Source organism: Crinia signifera, chromosome 4 (genome assembly GCF_055691185.1).
Source record: "Crinia signifera chromosome 4, ASM5569118v1, whole genome shotgun sequence".
NCBI lineage: Eukaryota > Metazoa > Chordata > Amphibia > Anura > Myobatrachidae > Crinia > Crinia signifera.
The window spans coordinates 12,030,610-12,052,671 of NC_139220.1; the positions used below are offsets into that span (position 1 = coordinate 12,030,610).

At 49.8% G+C, this 22,062-nt stretch overlaps 1 protein-coding gene across 2 annotated transcripts in view; it reads right to left on the minus strand.

Annotated features, from left to right (window-relative positions):
- The window catches only part of LOC146073712 (aldo-keto reductase family 1 member C3-like), a 51,277-nt gene that overhangs the window by 23,209 nt on the left and 6,006 nt on the right, over nt 1-22,062 (minus strand). For both annotated transcript variants that reach the window (XM_083181109.1, XM_083181108.1), the window contains exons 2-3: nt 15,561-15,623; nt 1,316-1,483 (exon numbers count right to left, since the gene is read on the minus strand). In XM_083181109.1, the coding sequence (XP_083037235.1) occupies nt 1,316-1,483; nt 15,561-15,623 (231 nt within the window). The remainder of the gene's footprint in view (nt 1-1,315; nt 1,484-15,560; nt 15,624-22,062) is intronic.

Here is a 22,062-nt window from a genome sequence, read left to right on the forward strand (position 1 = left end):
CAGGCAGTGGGATATTACAGAGGGATGTAGCAGGCAGTCGGCTATTACAGAGGAATCTAGCAGGCAGTGGGCTATTACAGAGGGATGTAACAGGCCCTGGGATATTACTGAGGAATGTAGAAGGCAGCAGGATATTACAAAGGGATGTAGCAGGCAGTGGGATATAACACAGGGATGTAGCAGGATATTACAGAGGAATGTAGCAGGCAGCAGGATATTACAGAGGGATGTAGCAGGCAGCAGGATATTACAGAGGGATGTAGCAGGCAGCGGGATATTACAGAGGGATGTTGCAGGCAGCGGGATATTACAGAGGGATGTAGCAGGCAGCGGGATGTTACAGAGGGATGTAGCAGGCGGCAGGATATTACAGAGGTATGTAGCATGCAGTGGGATATTACAAAGGGATGTAGCAGGCGGTGGGATATTACTGAGGGATGTAGCAGGCAGATGGATATTACTGAGGAATGTAGCAGGCCATAGGATATTACAGAGGGATGTAGCAGGCAGCGGGATATTACAGAGGGATGTAGCAGGCAGCGGGATATTACAGAGGGATGTAGCAGGCAGCGGGATATTACAGAGGGATGTAGCAGGCGGCGGGATATTACAGAGGGATGTAGCAGGCGGCGGGATATTACACAGGGATGTAGCAGGCAGATGGATATTACTGAGGAATGTAGCAGGCCGTAGGATATTACAGAGGAATGTAGCAGGCAGCAGAGTATTACAGAGGGATGTAGCAGGCAGCAGGATATTACACAGGGATGTAGCAGGCGGCGGGATATTACAGAGGGATGTAGCAGGCAGCGGGATATTACACAGGGATGTAGCAGGCAGCGGGATATTACACAGGGATGTAGCAGGCAGGGGGATATTACAGAGGGATGTAGCAGGCAGTGGGATATAACAGAGGGATGTAGCAGGCAGCAGGATATTACACAGGGATGTAGCAGGCGGCGGAATATTACAGAGGGATGTAGCAGGCTGCGGTATATTACAGAAGGATGTAGCAGGCAGATGGATATTACTGAGGAATGTAGCAGGCCGTAGGATATTACAGAGGAATGTAGCAGGCAGCAGAGTATTACAGAGGGATGTAGCAGGCAGCAGGATATTACACAGGGATGTAGCAGGCAGCGGGATATTACAGAGGGATGTAGCAGGCAGCGGGATATTACACAGGGATGTAGCAGGCAGCGGGATATTACAGAGGGATGTAGCAGGCAGCGGGATATTACAGAGGGATGTAGCAGGCAGCGGTATATTACAGAAGGATGTAGCAGGCAGCGGGATATTACTGAGAGATACAAACCTTAGTTGTGTAGAACAGATCTTCCCTTTTTAAGGTTCCCTCAGACAACTTCTCCTGAACGGCCCGTCCAATAGCGTCCTCTGACATATACACGTAGGCCCCATCCACGTGGCGGTAACCGGCATCCAGCGCAGTCTTTACGGCCTTCTCCACAGTGTCTTGGAGAGTCTATATAAGATCAGATGTATAAGTAGCACCCGGACTATATAAGATCAGATGTATAAGAAGCACCCGGACTACTGAGAATAGCAAATAGACATCGCTGAAATTAGCTGTGCAGGGTCACCAGTGGTGTCCCTCTACCCACCGGAGGCATCCCTCTATCCCACCGGAGAAGTCCCTCTATCCCACGGGAGGTGTCCCTCTATCCCACCGGAGGCATACCTCTATCCCACCGGAGGCATACCTCTATCCAACCGGAGGCTTCCCTCTATCCCACCGGAGGCATCCTTCTATCCCGCCAGAGGCGTCACTCTATGCCGCTGGAGGAGTCCCTCTATCCTGCCGGAGGCGTCCCTCTATCACACTGGAGGCTTCCCTCTATCCCACCGGAGGCGTCCCTCTATCCAACCGGTGGCGTCCCTCTATCCTACAGGAGGCGTCTCTCTATCCAACAGGAGGCGTCCCTCTATCCCACCAGAGGCATCCCTCTATCCCTCTAGAGCAGGGCTGGGCAACACCGGCCCTCCAGATGTTGATGAACTACACATCCCAGCATGCCTTGCATCAGTTTCAGCATGGCCACATAGCAAAACTAATGCAAAGCATCCTGGGATGTGTAGTTCATTAAACATCTGGAGGGCCGGGGTTGCCCAGCCCTGCTCTAGAGGCTTCCCTCTATACCACTGGAGGCATCCCTCTATCCCAGTGGTCTCCAACCTTTTTTGTGTTGGGAGCTACTCGCGACAAAATAAACCGCCCGAAGAGCTACTAAAGTAAAAAATGTTAAAAAATCTGCATAATATAAAAAAAAACACACTGCAATGTCCAATATGTAACAAACATACCTCCCAACACTGTAGGTAGAGGAGAAGAGACATCTGCGCGTCAAAAATTAGAGGGTTCAGCTACTACCGTGGAACTCCTGCGAGGCTACATCCCCCATTTTTTCCGCTATGGGGGCATGGTCAGCTCTCTAAGAGCTGTAGCCACATGGGGTGCGGCCATGGAAAATGGGGGTGTGATACACATATGCCCTCAATAGTGCAGTGCCAGGTACACATGACCCCAATAGTGCAGTCTGTGATACCCATTATAAATATGCCCTGCACCGTGATGCTCCATTATACATATGCCACACACACAATGCCCATTATACATATGCCCAACAACGTGATACTCCGTTATACAAATGCCCCACACCGTGATGCTCCATTATACATATGCCACACACCGTGATGCTCCATTAATCATATGCCCCACACCGTGATGCTCCATTATACATATGCCACACACCGTGATGCTCCATTATACATATGCCACACACACAATGCCCATTATACATATGCCCAACAACGTGATACTCCGTTATACAAATGCCCCACACCGTGATGCTCCATTATACATATGCCGCACACCGTGATGCTCCATTATACATATGCCACACACCGTGATGCTCCATTATACATATGCCACACCGTGATGCTCCATTATACATATGCCACACACCGTGATGCTCCATTATACATGTAACGATCAGATCAGGTGATCGATCAAATTAACGTATGCCTCCTGTTATGATTATCTGTTCAATCAATGTATGTCTGGTATGTTTGGTAAAATCATGCCGCCTGTGATTATTATGTGGGAGATCAGAACATGTCATGTATTATGTGTGTGGACTATTGGTGACCCAGGGAGTGTAGCCATCTGTGGACTCCTCTGGAGTTAGGATGTAAGATAAGATCTGAGACCCCTCATAAACCAGATTGGGGGGGAGAGCAATAGTGTCCAGCCAACAGGCCAAAAGGTGCTCTGGCCCTGCACTAAATCACCTCTTATCACTTGAGGAATGTAGAAAATCTACTTCAAAGCAGGGACAAATTCTTTATGGGAGAGATCCTATATCTGGAGACCTTCACTAGGCTCAGCAAGGGAATGGTTAAAAATCCCAAGGGTGGGAGGGATGAGGGAGTCTGCAAGGTATAACAAGACCCTTCTCCCTATAGTCAGTGTCACTACCTGGGGGTCTAGCAAAACAGGCTGTAGGCGACGAGAGATTTCTTGTGGAGGATCCCCCCACGTCAGGATCTGTATTTAAGTGTAAGATAGGTTCTGTCTTTTTTCCCTTTTTATTTTTGAAATTGCATTTAAAACTCGTGTGTACTTTTAAAATCACTGTAAAATCTTGTAACTATTTTTGTCTAAAGCTCTGTAGTATTTCTAGGAATAAATAATACATATTCTCAGTCCTGGTTCTGTGTTCTTAAGACTCATTAGCCTCATAAGAGAAAGGCTGGAAAACGTTACCATTGTTATCTTGTAGTGTGTGGTCAGGGGCGAGCCAAGCCGCCCCTTGCGCAGTTTCAGGCGCTAAAATCAGGTTTTGGCTGGTGGCAGTGTACCTCAAGGAAAGGACCCGAGTGTCCTGAGTGAACCCCAGTCACGGCCGGCGCTGCTCAGATTGACGTATCGGAGCAGGCGACCGGTGGGTCCGTGACATTTGGCGGCAAGCGGTGGGATGGAGAATTAATTTTTCTCTTTAAGAACTTAAGTGAGTGTGGGTAGAATTTTGTGAGAAATACCCACATCACCAGAATCAGAACTCAGAGCTTTACTATAGTTTTAAAAGTCACACAGTGAGTGCAATTTCTGTTCCCCTCCCTTCTCTTGTTTTTCTTTCCTATCATTTTATTTGACAAGTGTGAGACTCAGGATGGCTGATTACCAGCAGATGAGGAGAGATGACCTGGCGGTCGTGTGTGTGCAGAGGAATATCCCTTGGTCTGGCCAGAGTAGAAAACGTATGATTCAGGCACTAGTGGATGCCGATCGGACTCTAGCTGCTGGAGGAAACCAGTCCATGGACAATCCTACCCCAGGGGCTCAGTCAGCACTGGACAGTACAAACGATGTCGTGCCAGGGTCAGACACTTCTGCTGGACCCAGCAAGTCTACACTGCAGAGCGACCTTCTAGCTGCTAGCAGGCAATTGAAGAATGTGAACCCCGTATTCGCTTTGCAGCTGGTGCAGTTCTGCCAAGGCATTGTCGACAGAGAGGCTGCGGAGCGCAAAGCCACTGTGGACAGAGAGGCTGCGGAGCGCAAAGCTGTACGGGAGGCTGCAGAGCGTCAGGCTGAGCGTGAGTACCAGTTGGAACTGGTGAGGCTCAGGGGGCTGATCGCTGTTGGTGAACCAGTGGAGGGTGATACAGGGCATCATGATGGCGAACCTTTACGTGAGACTTTATCTGCCGTGGCTACTGAGTTAGCAGGAGATGGGCTTCGTACTGAACTTTTACTGTCTGCGGAAGTAAATAATGTGTTGGATCATGATGTGGACTCTGTTATCAATCATGGGGAGCCTAACAAGGGACAGAGGTCCCAAATCACCGCTGACGCGAATTTCACCGGACCGCGTCATGCACAGTTCCCTGTCTTGGAAGCAGACAGAGGAAGCCAAGTGAGTGTCAGCTTGGTTGTGAGTAATGAGCTGGCCCTGGACACTACAACCGATGCTCAGAGAGGTGACATCTCTGCTAGCACCAGGGAGACTGTAGGATGTGTGGCAGTCAGGGAGACTGCAGAGTACCAATCCCCTACAGCACCAGAAGAGCCCAGTGGGTATATTGACCCAGTGGAGGATGATGATATGTTTACCCTACTGAGCACAGAGGAACTAACGGAAGAATGCCAGCTGCAAGGTATCTCCTGCCACAACCATACTCGTGGGGAGATGATCACGCAGCTCACCCAGGCCAGGGACGATGAGTGCAATGCCTTCAGCCAGTATCGTGCAGCATTTCGTTTCTGGGGTCCATCCGCGTCTCCTTGGGTGCTGCTGAGAGAACTGGGACAATGTTACAAATTTGCGCAGCAGGAGGTCGATGCTTGGAGAAAGCTGGATACCCCATTTTGGGGAGATCAGTGCCGCCGGATAGGTGTGGAGTGGCGTCGCCTAGAACAGCTGTTGTTACCCGCTCTGGAAGCAGAGTTCCAGTTTAAACGGTTGAGAGAAGCAGAAGCTGAGGATGTCAGCAGCTTGCTCTCACCAGGAATGCCCTACCAGGGCAAGGTGCCTCTGCCTACTACAGCAGTCATGGAACCTGCTCAGGAGACCTCACATCACAAGGCCCAGTTTAAACTGCTGGAAGATGTGAGCAGCATGTTCCCACCCGTTGCTCCAGATTTGTTGCCGGAAGCGGCTGGCTGCATAGTGAAAGTATGCAGGGGAGAGACTATGTCGGAAATAGGAATGGGACTTTCTGCCTGTATGCACACAAGTATGTGTGGGACTACTGATGTGGGACTTTTATTAACTCCACACATATCTGTCGCTAACCCTTCTGAACCATATGATGCATCTCAGGTAGTATGTAACCATGCTGAACATTGCAATGTTGTTATTTTGTGTGAAGCCCCTGGGATGATCTGCGATAGTGCCGTACCTTCGGTACAGGTGGAGGGTGAGTTAGAGACAGGTATAGTGGGTACTCCTTGCCAGTTTGTGGGGTTAAATGAATGCCCTAATCTAGTTGGGAATGAGACACCCTCACTCACCAGTGGTAGGAGTGCTGATGGTGATGTCATTAAGGTTGCTGTGCTAGAAGTTAACCCTGTTCCTCCAGTGATGTCTGGTTGTGACATCGGGCATGGGGTCGCTAACTGCACGAATGGGACCGATCTGAGTTGGTTGCAGGCAGCGCATGTACCTGCCAATAAGTTACTGGTGACAACATGCTCAGATAACCCCATTCCTGCTCAGAGACAATGGGACCCAGATATAGAGTTTTTGCCATGGTGCAATTGTAAGCCAGCAGGATGGGCCCCATGTGTTGTGGAAGATGCACAGGCTAATTTGCAGGTATTGCAGGATGTCTCCCCAGGTTATGATATTGATGTTGCTGTTGATAATGTGATGTCTTGCGCTACTGTGGGAAATGTGGTACCAGGTATAATAAGTGACCCGGTGGGTCCTGTGTGCACTGTAGACCTGTCAGATAGGGAGAGAGTGTCCCTTACTGCAGCTTTCCCCCCAAACCCCCCTCCTTACTGTAGCCACACAAGAACAGATACAGGAACACAGCAGGAGTTCCCTCCAGACACTGAGAACCCTCCAGAGAGTGCATTTTTCCAGCATCCCTGGATAACGGATGCCTCTCCTGAGAACCTCAGTGGCAGCACCCCAGCCACAGAACCTGCGGGTCTGGGAGGGAAGGTCAGGCTCAGGAAGGTGTCCTGGACTGACATGGAAAGCTTGGCTTTCCACGCAGAACTGAGAATCAACCCTGCACAGGCTGCCCCATACCTGGGAAGTGGGAAAGATTCCCCTGGGTACAGTGAGAGGGTTGTTTCAGGAATAGAGCCAGTGGCTAGTAGGGAAGCTGCTGTGTGTAACCAGAAGGGTGGGAGGGCCCGCGAAGCACAGGTAAACTCAGCTCCATTAACCTCAGAAAAGCTGAGCTGGGATGTTCCCAAGACAGGGGACAATGACCTGCTGGTATTCCCCCTTGCAGAAACGTGCCCCCCTTCGCAATTCACACACACAGACAAAGAGGGAGAATCTCCTCACAAAAGGATGAGGTGTGAGGTGTTGAGTGAGTGGACCTTCCCCCCAGTGAAGGGGAGGGGGGGTCAGTCAGCTCAGGAGAGGTGCTGGGAAGACATTTTTCAGTCTGTATATAGTGCTGGGAGAATGCCCCACACCTGTGGTATAGTTAAACGTGCCGAGTTACGAGTCCCAGGGGGATGGCCGTTTGGGGTGTGGCGGAATGGTCTGGTACTGATCTCAGTGAGTAAGGCCAAACTGCCAGCTGCAGGGGAGAATCCGTGTCCAGGAGTCCGACGCACAGCTGTGGTGGGCTGTGTCATTGCCAGCCGGGATGGACACAGCTCCCACTATATCAGTGTGCTCACAGACTATGGGTTCGAGGACACCTGTGTGCTTTTAGTTTGCCATCTCCTGCGAGAGGGACAGGGACTATGCCCATTGCCCACCCTAGCCACGGCTATGGCGTCAGGTGGTGCCATGACAGACGTCAAGTATAGTGACGTGTTAGTACAGATCCCGCAGAATCAGTGGCAGTCTGTCTCAGCACAGAGACCACTGCTACCTGTCCAGGTGATGTAGTTAATAGCGCACTGATGAGACGGTGACGTGGGTCACCGCCTCTGTGCGCCATTTTAAAAGGGGGAGGTGTAACGATCAGATCAGGTGATCGATCAAATTAACGTATGCCTCCTGTTATGATTATCTGTTCAATCAATGTATGTCTGGTATGTTTGGTAAAATCATGCCGCCTGTGATTATTATGTGGGAGATCAGAACATGTCATGTATTATGTGTGTGGACTATTGGTGACCCAGGGAGTGTAGCCATCTGTGGACTCCTCTGGAGTTAGGATGTAAGATAAGATCTGAGACCCCTCATAAACCAGATTGGGGGGGAGAGCAATAGTGTCCAGCCAACAGGCCAAAAGGTGCTCTGGCCCTGCACTAAATCACCTCTTATCACTTGAGGAATGTAGAAAATCTACTTCAAAGCAGGGACAAATTCTTTATGGGAGAGATCCTATATCTGGAGACCTTCACTAGGCTCAGCAAGGGAATGGTTAAAAATCCCAAGGGTGGGAGGGATGAGGGAGTCTGCAAGGTATAACAAGACCCTTCTCCCTATAGTCAGTGTCACTACCTGGGGGTCTAGCAAAACAGGCTGTAGGCGACGAGAGATTTCTTGTGGAGGATCCCCCCACGTCAGGATCTGTATTTAAGTGTAAGATAGGTTCTGTCTTTTTTCCCTTTTTATTTTTGAAATTGCATTTAAAACTCGTGTGTACTTTTAAAATCACTGTAAAATCTTGTAACTATTTTTGTCTAAAGCTCTGTAGTATTTCTAGGAATAAATAATACATATTCTCAGTCCTGGTTCTGTGTTCTTAAGACTCATTAGCCTCATAAGAGAAAGGCTGGAAAACGTTACCATTGTTATCTTGTAGTGTGTGGTCAGGGGCGAGCCAAGCCGCCCCTTGCGCAGTTTCAGGCGCTAAAATCAGGTTTTGGCTGGTGGCAGTGTACCTCAAGGAAAGGACCCGAGTGTCCTGAGTGAACCCCAGTCACGGCCGGCGCTGCTCAGATTGACGTATCGGAGCAGGCGACCGGTGGGTCCGTGACAATACATATGCCACACCGTGATGCTCCATTATACATATGCCACACACCGTGATGCTCCATTATACATATGTCACACACCGTGATGTCCATTATACATATGTCACACACCGTGATGTCCATTATACATATGCCACACACCGTGATGCTCCATTATACATATGCCACACACCGTGATGCTCCATTATACATATTCCACACACCGTGATGCTCCATTATACATATGCCACACACCGTGATGCTCCATTATACATATGCCCCACTGTGATGCTCCATTATACATATGCCACACACCGTGATGCTCCATTATACATATGCCACACACCGTGATGCTCCATTATACATATGCCACACCGTGATGCTCCATTATACATATGCCACACACCGTGATGCTCCATTATACATATGCCACACACCGTGATGCTCCATTATACATATGCCACACCGTGATGCTCCATTATACATATGCCACACACCGTGATGCTCCATTATACATATGCCACATACAGTGATGCCCAATATACATATGCCACACCGTGATGCTCCATTATACATATGCCGCACACCGTGATGCTCCATTATACATATGCCACACACCGTGATGCTCCATTATACATATGCCACACACCGTGATGCTCCATTATACATATGCCACACACCGTGATGCTCCATTATACATATGCCACATACAGTGATGCTCCATTATACATATGCCACACACCGTGATGCTCCATTATACATATGCCCCACACCGTGATGCTCCATTATACATATGCCACACACTGTGATGCTCCATTATACATATGCCCCACACCGTGATGCACCATTATACATATGCCACACCGTGATGCTCCATTATACATATGCCCCACACCGTGATGCCCATTACACATATGCCCCACACCGTGATGCCCATTACACATATGCCCCACACCTTGATGCTCCATTATACATATGCCACACACCGTGATGCTCCATTATACATATACCACACACCGTGATGCTCCATTAATCATATGCCCCACACCGTGATGCCCATTACACATATGATGCACACTGTGATGCCCATTATACATATGCCACACAACGTGATGCTCCATTATACATATGCCACACACCGTGATGCTCCATTATACATATGCCACACACCGTGATGCTCCATTAATCATATGCCCCACACCGTGATGCCCATTACACATATGCCCCACTGTGATGCTCCATTATACATATGCCACACACCGTGATGCTCCATTATACATATGCCACACCGTGATGCCCATTATACATATGCCCCACCGTGATGCCCATTATACATATGCCCCACTGTGATGCTCCATAATACATATGCCACACACCGTGATGCTCCATTATACATATGCCCCACTGTGATGCCCATTATAAATATGCCACACACCGTGATGCTCCATTATACATATGCCCCACTGTGATGCCCATTATAAATATGCCGCACACCGTGATGCTCCATTATACATATGCCACACACAGTGATGCTCCATTATACATATGCCACACACCGTGATGCTCCATTATACATATGCCACACACCGTGATGCTCCATTATACATATGCCACACACTGTGATGCCCATTATACATATGCCCCACACAGAGATGCTCCATTATACATATGCCCCACTGTGATGCCCATTATAAATATGCCACACACCGTGATGCTCCATTATACATATGCCACACACCGTGATGCTCCATTATACATATGCCACATACCGTGATGCCCATTATACATATGTCACACACCGATATGCCCATTATACATATGCCACACACCGATATGACCATTATACATATGCCACACCGTGATGCTCCATTATACATATGTCACACACCGTGATGCTCCATTATACATATGCCACACCGTGATGCTCCATTATACATATGCCCCACACCGTGATGCTCCATTACACATATGCCCCACACCGTGATGCCCATTACACATATGCCCCACACCTTGATGCTCCATTATACATATGCCACACACCGTGATGCTCCATTAATCATATGCCCCACACCGTGATGCCCATTACACATATGCCCCACTGTGATGCTCCATTATACATATGCCACACACCGTGATGCTCCATTATACATATGCCACACCGTGATGCCCATTATACATATGCCCCACCGTGATGCCCATTATACATATGCCCCACTGTGATGCTCCATAATACATATGCCACACACCGTGATGCTCCATTATACATATGCCCCACTGTGATGCCCATTATAAATATGCCACACACCGTGATGCTCCATTATACATATGCCCCACTGTGATGCCCATTATAAATATGCCGCACACCGTGATGCTCCATTATACATATGCCACACACAGTGATGCTCCATTATACATATGCCACACACCGTGATGCTCCATTATACATATGCCACACACCGTGATGCTCCATTATACATATGCCGCACACCGTGATGCCCATTATACATATGCCCCACACCGTGATACTCCATTATACATATGCCCCACACCGTGATGTCCATTATACATATGCCACACACCGTGATGCTCCATTATACATATGCCACATACAGTGATGGCCATTATACATATGCCACACACCGTGATGCTCCATTATACATATGCCCCACTGTGATGCCCATTATAAATATGCCGCACACCGTGATGCTCCATTATACATATGCCACACACAGTGATGCTCCATTATACATATGCCACACACCGTGATGCTCCATTATACATATGCCACACACCGTGATGCTCCATTATACATATGCCGCACACCGTGATGCCCATTATACATATGCCCCACACCGTGATACTCCATTATACATATGCCCCACACCGTGATGTCCATTATACATATGCCGTGCACCGTGATGCTCCATTATACATATGCCACATACAGTGATGGCCATTATACATATGCCACACACCGTGATGCTCCATTATACATATGCCACACACCGTGATGCTCCATTATACATATGCCCCACACCGTGATACTCCATTATACATATGCCACACACACAATGCCCATTATACATATGCCCCACACCGTGATACTCCATTATACATATGCCCCACACCGTGATGTCCATTATACATATGCCACACCGTGATGCTCCATTATACATATGCCCCACACCGTGATGTCCATTATACATATGCCACACACCGTGATGCTCCATTATACATATGCCACACACCGTGATGCTCCATTATACATATGCCACACCGTGATACTCCATTAATCATATGCCCCACACCGTGATGCCCATTATACATATGTCACACACCGTGATGCCCATTATACATATGCCATACACCGTGATGCCCATTATACATATGCCATACACCGTGATGCTCCATTATACATATGCCACACACCGTGATGCTCCATTATACATATGCCCCACACCGTGATGCCCATTATACATATGCCATACACCGTGATGCTCCATTATACATATGCCACACACCGTGATGCTCCATTATACATATGCCACACACCGTGATGCTCCATTATACATATGCCACACAATGGCCCTTATTCTGGTTGGTGCGGTCAGAGCCGCACACGGGGCTCCGACCGCACAAACCAAGGGCCGCCCACCAGACGGATCGCCACGGCCGTCCGTACACGGACGGCTGGCGATCCGCATTAAAATGGTGGAGGCTACGCCTCCACCATGGTGGGAGCTGCCCCCTGCATTCGATGGTCGTCGACCATCGAAGGCAGGCCCGCACGCCGCGGCAGCTCCCGCAAGCTAAGACCACACGGACAATCGTCCGTGTGGTAGCTTGTATGGGGGCTGAAAGCTGACATCCGGCGACGTCAGCTTTCCGCCCCCATGTCATGGTAATGAGGGCGTCATGCCCTCATTACCATGCATACGCCCCGCGTTTGCATGGGAACGCCCATGAAACGCGGGGCGTACACATAGGGAAATGAGGGCATGAAGCCTCTCACGCCCCTATACGCCCCCTTTGCGGCGGACGAAATACGTCTGCGGCGAAGGGGGCTGCACATGCGCAGATTGACCTCTGCGCATGTGCAGAGTCCAAACATCGGCGGTACGGCCGCACGCGGGCCGTACCGACCGAATCAGAATAAGGGCCACTGTGATGCTCCATTATACATATGCCACAATGTGATGCTCCATTATACATATGCCACACACCGTGATGCTCCATTATACATATGCCACACACCGTGATGCCCATTATACATATGCCACACACCGTGATGCTCCATTATACATATGCCCCACCGTGATGCTCCATTATACATATGCCACACCGTGATGCCCATTATACATATGCCCCACACCGTGATGCTCCATTACACATATGCCCCACACCGTGATGCTCCATTACACATATGCCCCACACCGTGATGCTCCATTACACATATGCCCCACACCGTGATGCTCCATTACACATATGCCCCACACCGTGATGCTCCATTACACATATGCCCCACACCGTGATGCTCCATTACACATATGCCCCACACCTTGATGCTCATTAATTAATAATCATCAAGGTATCTGGGGCATATGCCACACACATGATGCCCATTATACAAATGCCCCACAGCATGAAGCTCATTATTAATGAGCATCAAGTGTGTGGCATCATGTGTGTGGCATATGCCCCACACACCTTGATGATTATTAATTAATGAGTATCAAGGTGTGGGGCATATGTTTAATGGGCATTATTTGTGTGGCATATGTTTAATGACTCATTAAACATATGTCATACACATGATGCCCATTATCCCTCAAGCAGTAAACAGTTGCGCACAGCTGCGCGGCAGGAGGTCACTGAGCTACTCTAAAACACCCGGCGAGCTACCCGTCGCTCGCGAGCGACGGGTTGGCGAACGCTGCTCTATCCAATCAGAGGCTTCCCTCTATCCCACCGGAGGCGTCCCTCTATCCTACAGGAGGTGTCTCTCTATCCCACCGGAGGCTTCCCTCTATCCCTCTAGAGGCTTCCCTCTATCCCACCAGAGGCATCCCTCTATCCCACCGGAGGTGTCCTTCTATCCAATCGGAGGCTTCCCTCTATCCCACAGGAGGTATCCCTCTACCCACAGGAGGCGACCCTCAGTCTCACCGGCGGCATCCCTCTTTCCCGCCGGAGGCATCCCTCTATCCCGCGGAAGGCTTCCCTCTATGCCGCCGGAGGTGTCCCTCTATCCTGCTGGAGGCATCCCTCTTTCCCACTGGAGGCGTTCCTCTATCCCACCGGAGGCGTCCCTCTATCCCACAGGAGGCTTCCCTCTATCCCACCATAGGCGTCCCTCTATCCCATCGGAGGCGTCCCTCTACCCACCGGAGGCGTCCCTCTATCCCGCCGGAGGCGTCCCTCTATCCCGCCGGAGGCGTCCCTCTATCCCACAGGAGGCTTCCCTCTATCCCACCATAGGCGTCCCTCTATCCCATCGGAGGCGTCCCTCTACCCACCGGAGGCGTCCCTCTATCCCACAGGAGGCTTCCCTCTATCCCACCATAGGCGTCCCTCTATCCCATCGGAGGCGTCCCTCTACCCACCGGAGGCGTCCCTCTATCCCGCCGGAGGCGTCCCTCTATCCCGCCGGAGGCGTCCCTCTATCCCGCCGGAGGCGTCCCTCTATCCCTCTGAAGGCGTCCCTCTAACCCACAGGAGGCTTCCCTCTATCCAGCCGGAGACGTCCCTCTATCCCACCGGAAGCATCCCTCTATCCCAGTAGAGGCTTCCCTCTATACCACCGGAGGCATCCCTCTATCCAATCGGAGGCTTCCCTATATCCCACCGGAGGCGTCCCTCTATCCCACCGGAGGCTTCCCTTTACCCATCGGAGGCGTCCCTCTATCCCGCCGGAGGCTTCCCTCTATCCCACATGAGACGTCCCTCTATCCCACTGGAGGCATCCCTCTATCCAGCTGGAGGCGTCCCTCTATCCCACAGGAGGCTTCCCTCTATCCGACCATAGGCGTCCCTCTATCCCAACGGAGGCGTCCCTCTACCCACCGGAGGCTTCCCTCTATCCCACAGGAGGCTTCCCTCTATCCCACAGGAGGCTTCCCTCTATCCCACAGGAGGCTTCCCTCTATCCCACAGGAGGCTTCCCTCTATCCCACCGGAGGCGTCTCTCTGCCCACCGGAGGCATTCCTCTATCCCGCCGGAGGCGTCCCTCTATCCCTCTGGAAGCGTCCCTCTATCCCACCGGAGGCATCCCTCTACCCACCGGAGGCGTCCCTCTAACCCACAGGAGGCTTCCCTCTATCCAGCCGAAGACGTCCCTCTATCCCCCCAGAAGCATCCCTTTATCCCACTAGAGGCTTCCCTCTATACCACCGGAGGCATCCCTCTATACCACCGGAGGCATCCCTCTATCCCACTGGAGGCTTCCCGCTATCCCACCGGAGGCGTCCCTCTATCCCACCATAGGCGTCCCTTTATCCCACCGAGGCGTCCCTCTATCCCACCATAGGCGTCCCTTTATCCCACCGGAGGCATCCCTCTATCCCACAGGAGGCTTCCCTCTATCCCACCGGAGGCGTCCCTCTATCCCACAGGAGGCTTCCCTCTATCCCACCGGAGGCGTCCCTCTATCTTACCGGAATATTATAGTTATTTGCTAGTCTGATATAAAATTAGATAGGTTGAACTCGATGGACTAACGTCTTTTTTTCAACCTAAATTACTATGTTACTATGTTACATGGGCAGTGGCAATTCTCCCTCGTAGGGGGTCCACGACCCCCAGCGTGGTGAGCACAATGAGCCCGTAAGGGGCTTCGTTGCGTACCTCCTGCTGTCTGAGTCCCAGCAGTTGGGATTCAGACATCAGGCTAATGACTGTCCAGACTGTCGGTGTGTTATACCACACCCCTGTGCAACATACCTGATCCATTGTCCTGGTTCCAGAGGCAGCCGGGGGGATCTTTGTGGGCGTTTCATCTGGAACCTGAGACAAACATTTACTGTGATTATTATACATCAACAACAGTTTGTATATATATATATATATATCCACAATGTTTGGGACCAGAAGAATTGTGGATAATGGATTATTCTGTATTTTGGAATATTTTTATTTTTCAATTAGGTATCTTGAGGTATCTTGCATGTATGTTGTATAAGCACATCAAACACATGAAGTACACACACATATGTTTTATTTGTGCATGAAACAAGGTTTGTGTCCTATCTCAGGCACTGAATGCCAGTTACATATTATATCCTCAGTAGTGCCAGTTACATACCATATCCTCAGTAGTGCCAGTTACATATCATATCCTCAGTAGTGCCAGTTACATATCATATCCTCAGTAGTGCCAGTTACATATCATATCCTCAGTAGTGCCAGTTACATATCATATCCTCAGTAGTGCCAGTTACATATTATATCCTCAGTAGTGCCAGTTACATATCATATCCTCAGTAGTGCCAGTTACATATCATATCCTCAGTAGTGCCAGTTACATATCATATCCTCAGTAGTGCCAGTTACATATCATATCCTCAGTAGTGCCAGTTACATATCATATCCTCAGTAGTGCCAGTTACATATCATATCCTCAGTAGTGCCAGTTACATATCATATCCTCAGTAGTGCCAGTTACATATCATATCCTCAGTAGTGCCAGTTACAGATGTCACAGTGCTTTTAGCAAAAATTACATTCTGGAAACTATGGATAAGGGATACTCAACCTGTATGTATATATATATATATATATATATATATATATATATATATATATATATACAGGGAGTTCAGCACTCACATCCAAATGTATTGAAGATAGGGGTGCACAACAAGGGTCATCCAAGCCAGATGGCCAAATAATAAATGCAGGTGCTTAATGAAAAGCGGAGGCACTCACCAATTGCAGAAAAGTCAGTCACTTTTATTCAGTGGTCATATCAGAGGTCGACGTTTCGACCCATATAGGGCCTTTGTCAAGACAGAGAACATAAGATCCATAGGTACTGCCTCTCTCTTGGTGTACCTATGGATCTTATGTTCTCTGTCTTGACAAAGGCCCTATATGGGTCGAAACGTCGACCTCTGATATGACCACTGAATAAAAGTGACTGACTTTTCTGCAATTGGTGAGTGCCTCCGCTTTTCATTAAGCACCTGCATTTATATACAGGTTGAGTATCCCGTATCCAAAATGCTCGGGACCAGGAGAATTTTGGATAACGGATTATTCCGTATTTCGGAATATTTTAATATTTCAATGATGTATTTTGAAGTATCTTGCATTTATGCTGTATAAACACATAATATACACACAAATATATTTTATTACCACATAAAATACACACAAACATATTTTAATTGTTCAAAAAACAAGGTTTCAAAACGTAAAACAAAATGTGTGTACTATCTCAGCACTGAATTTGAATGCCAAGCAATCATTGTCTTGCACATATATAGTGCCAGTTACATATCATGTCCCCAGTGATGCTGTTACATATGTCCCCAGTGAGTTTTTAGCAAAAAAAATTTTTTTTTTCACTTTCTGGAATGTCCGTATTTCGGAATAATTCGGATAACGGATATTCGGATACGGGATACTCGACCTGTATATATATATATATATATATATATATATATATATATATATATATATATATATATCTTATATATTTGGCTACATCTGTCACTCAAAGTGTGTCTGGAGCTGTAACGCTGGGTGGAGCCTCTGACTCACATGACTGACTCACATGACAGAGAACCAGCCCAGTGAGCCCACAGACAGTGCCAGACACCCTCTGCCTCTCCATGTTACACAGCAAAGACACAGCTACTCACCAGACACACCAGGTGAGCGCCCCACACCTCCATACCTCCCAACATGACCCTCTCCAGGAGGGACAGAATGCTCTGTTTGTGGACTTCAATCTTAATATATGATTGTCATCACCTGTTTTAAACAGGGTAATTGATAAGAAAGGTGTTTAAGCACAGGTGATGGTAATCCATAAATTAAGAAGAAAGTCCAGAAACAGAGCTATGTGTCATGTTGGGAGGTATGCACCTCCCTCCCTCCCCCCCCCCCCCATTTACGGCATCCCCACGATTAAATGGCACATGAAAAACACTGACATGGCTATGGTCGACAATGAAAAAGGTTGACAAGATTTATTTTTCACTTTTTCAATGTTTTCATATTCATTCTCATGTGTCGACATGGACACCAATGAAGTGCCACACATAATGTCAACATTTACATGTGTTGACCTTTCTGTGTTGATTTTTTCTTGTGGCGATTCGCGGCACCCCCGCGACCCCCCTCCCGCGATTTGCAGCATACCCCCCGCAATTCGCGGCACCCCCGGTGACTCCCGCGATACGCGGCCCCACACCGTGACACCCCCCCCTCCTGCGATTCGCGACCCCCCCTCCCACGATTCGCGCCAACCCCCCGGGCCCCCCCTCCCGCAGTTCACCGTGCCCCCCACGACCCCCCCTACCGCGATTCCCCACCCCTGACCCCCCTCCTGTCATTGCGGCAAGCCCCCGCGACGCACCCTCCCATGATTCACTGCAACCCCCCACGCCCCCCCCCTCCCACGATTCGCGGCACCCACACCCCCCCTCCCGCAATTCACGGCATCCACCCACGACCCCTCCTCCCGTGATTCGCGGACACCCCTCACCTCCTCCCTCCCCACCCCCGCGCGCGATTCACGGCAACCCCAGGATTAAATGGCACATGCAAAACACTGGCACGGCTATGGTCGACAATGAAAAAGGTTGACATGAGTTTTTGAAGATTTATTTTTCTTTTTTTGAATGTTTTCATATTCATTCTCATGTGTCGACATGGACACCGATGAAGTGCCACACTTATGTCAACATTTACATGTGTAGAACGTTCCTGTGTAGAACAGTTTCATGTGTATAACGTTCCACCCCCTTGACATCACCTCCCCCGCCCAGCCAGGGCTACAGTACACGCCCACCATCCACCATCACTCCACAGCCACCATCCACCATTACTCCTGCACATCCCTACCCTCTGCCAGGACCCCCGCGAATCGCGGGCCCCCCGCTACCCCCCCTCCCGAAATTCATGCCCCCCTCACGCAATTCACGGCACCCCCCACACCCCCCTTCCTGCGATTCACAGCCCCCCACGACCCCCCCTCCCGCGGTTCACTGTGCCCCCCACGACCCCCCCTACCGCGATTCCACACCCCTGACCCCCCCTCCTGTCAATGCGGCAACCCCCCGCGACGCACCCTCCCGTGATTCACTGCAACCCCCCACGCCCCCCCCTCCCACGATTCGCGGCACCCACACACCCCCCTCCCGCAATTCACAGCATCCACCCACAACCCCTCCTCCCGTGATTCGCGGACACCCCTCACCTCCTCCCTCCCCACCCCCGCGCGCGATTCACGGCAACCCCAGGATTAAATGGCACATGCAAAACACTGGCACGGCTATGGTCGACAATGAAAAAGGTTGACATGAGTTTTTGAAGATTTTTTTTTTTTTTTTTGAATGTTTTCATATTCATTCTCATGTGTCGACATGGACACCGATGAAGTGCCACACTTATGTCAACATTTAAATGTGTTGAACTTTCTGTGTTGATTTTTTCTTGTGGCGATTTGCGGCACCCCAGCGACCCCCTCCCGTGATTCGCGGTACCCCCCCCCCACGAGACCCCCCTCCCGTGATTCGCGTCACCCACCCCCCACGACCCCCCCTCCCGCAATTCGCGGCACCCCCCGCGACCCCCCCACAGCGCAATTCGCAGACACCCCCCACCTCCCTCCCCCGCCCCCCATTCACGGCAACCCCACGATTAAATGGCACATGCAAAACACTGACATGGCTATGGTCGACAATGAAAAAGGTTGACATGAGCTTTTGAAGATTTATTTTTCACTTTTTGAATATTTTCATATTCATTTGTGTCATATTCGACATGGACACCAATGAAGTGCCACACTTATGTCAACATTTACATGTGTTGACCTTTCTGTGTTGATTTTTTCTTGTGGCGATTTGCGGCACCCTCCCGCGATTCGCAGCACACCCCCCACAATTCGCGGCACCCCCAGCGACTCCCGCGATTCGCGGCCCCACCCCGTGACACCCCCCCCTCCTGCGATTCGCGGCACCCTGCGACCCCCCTCTTACGATTCGCGCCAACCCCCCGGGCCCCCTCTCCCGCGGTACCCCCCTACCGCGATTTCCCCCCGACCCCCCCTCCTGTCATTGCGACAACCCCCCGCCCCCGCGACCCACCCTCCCATGATTCACTGCAACCCCCCGCGCCCCCCCCTCCCACGATTCGCGGCACCCACACCCCCCTGCGACCCCCCCTCCCGCAATTCACGGCATCCACCCACGACCCCTCCTCCCGTGATTCGCGGACACCACTCACCTCCTCCCTCCCCCCCCCCCCGCACGTGATTCACGGCAACCCCAGGATTAAATGGCACATGCAAAACACTGACACGGCTATGGTCGACAATGAAAAAGGTTGACATGAGTTTTTGAAGATTTATTTTTCTTTTTTTTAATGTTTTCATATTCATTCTCATGTCTCGACATGGACACCAATGAGGTGTCACACTTATGTCAACATTTACATGTGTTGACCTTTCTGTGTTGATTTTTTTTTTTGTGGCAATTTATTTCCAGTGACAACTTTGTGCACGTCAACCTAGACATCATCACCCAATTCTTTGTATAATATATAACACCTGTTCTGTTTTACTGTAGGTGCTTTAAGTCAGATCTTTTGCTGCTACTATTACTGTTTATGTAAATGCATTCTGAATGACAGCAACATCCTACCATCCTTCTACAAGAATATATAACCAACTAGGTTGATTCATCGCACCCCGTGCCCCCCTCCCGCAAATTGCGGACCCCCCGCGCACACCCCCCTCCCGCGATTCACGCCCCCTCCCACGATTCACGTCACCCCCGCGCACACCCCCCTCCCGCGCTTTGCGGACCCCCGCCCTCTCCCGCGATTCGCGGACACCTGCGCCCCCTCCCTCCCTTGATTCACGGCACCCCCCGCGCCCCTCCCGCAATTCACGGCACCCCTAAGCCCCTCTTTAGTCCCCCGTATACTCACACGCCCCTATCACTACCCAGCTTCCTGCTCTCCTGAACCGTAACTTCCATCACTGGGGAGTCGCTGACGCTGTTTTGCCCACATGCCCCTATCATGCCTCATAGCCGAGCCTCCTGCTCTCATGCACCCTAACTCCCAACCAGTAGGAGGAGACACTGACTCAGGGCCACCATCCTGTACTCCTGTACTGCCACGCTGGACCCTCACCCACTGGCAGAAGCTGCACAGTATCTCCCACCCTCCTCTTTAGTCCCCCTTATGCCCACACACCCCTATCACTACCCAGCCTCCTGTTTTCCGGTGTCGTGACCTCCAGCCAGTGGAGAGCCGCTGACTCAAAAACACCCTACTATACTATTGCACACACACACACACACCTAAACAACATGCACACACAGCCCCCCCCCCACACCCACAAATGTCACTGTACCATCCACACTATCAATGTACATCTTACTCTGTAACCGCTTTTTAATTAAACAAAACAATACACCCCCTTCCACATCATATGCTCTCTATTTAACACATTTCACCTATAACTCAAGTTGCAATACCGGCATCTTTCATACAATTCTAACCATCTTTCTCATATACAAATGTTCACAAATTAAGGGGGCGCAGCCCCTTACGACGGTGTGAAGAGCGCCCGTAGGGTGCAATGAATCACCTAGTCTTTCATACAATTCTAACCATATCTCTCACAATACAAACGTTCACAAATTAAGGGGGCGCCCGTAGGGCGCGATGAATCACCTAGTTGGTTATATATTCTTGTAGAAGGATGGTAGGATGTTGCTGTCATTCAGAATGCATTTACATAAACAGTAATAGTAGCAGTAAAAGATCTGACAAAACACCTACAGTAAAACAGAACAGGTGTTATATATTATACAAAGAATTGGTTGATGATGTCTAGGTTGACGTGCACATAGTTGTCACTGGAAAAAAATTGCCACAAAAAAAAATCAACACAGAAAGGTCAAAACATGTAAATGTTGACATAAGTGTGACACCTCATTGGTGTCCATGTCGAGACATGAGAATGAATATGAAAACATTCAAAAAAAGAAAAATAAATCTTCAAAAACTCATGTCAACCTTTTTCATTGTCGACCATAGCCGTGTCAGTGTTTTGCATGTGCCATTTAATCCTGGGGTTGCCGTGAATCACGCGGGTGGGGGGGGAGGGGAGGAGGTGAGGGGTGTCCTCGAATCACGGGAGGAGGGGTCTTGGGTGGATGCCGTGAATTGCAGGAGGGTGCCGCAAATCGACACAAGAAAAAAA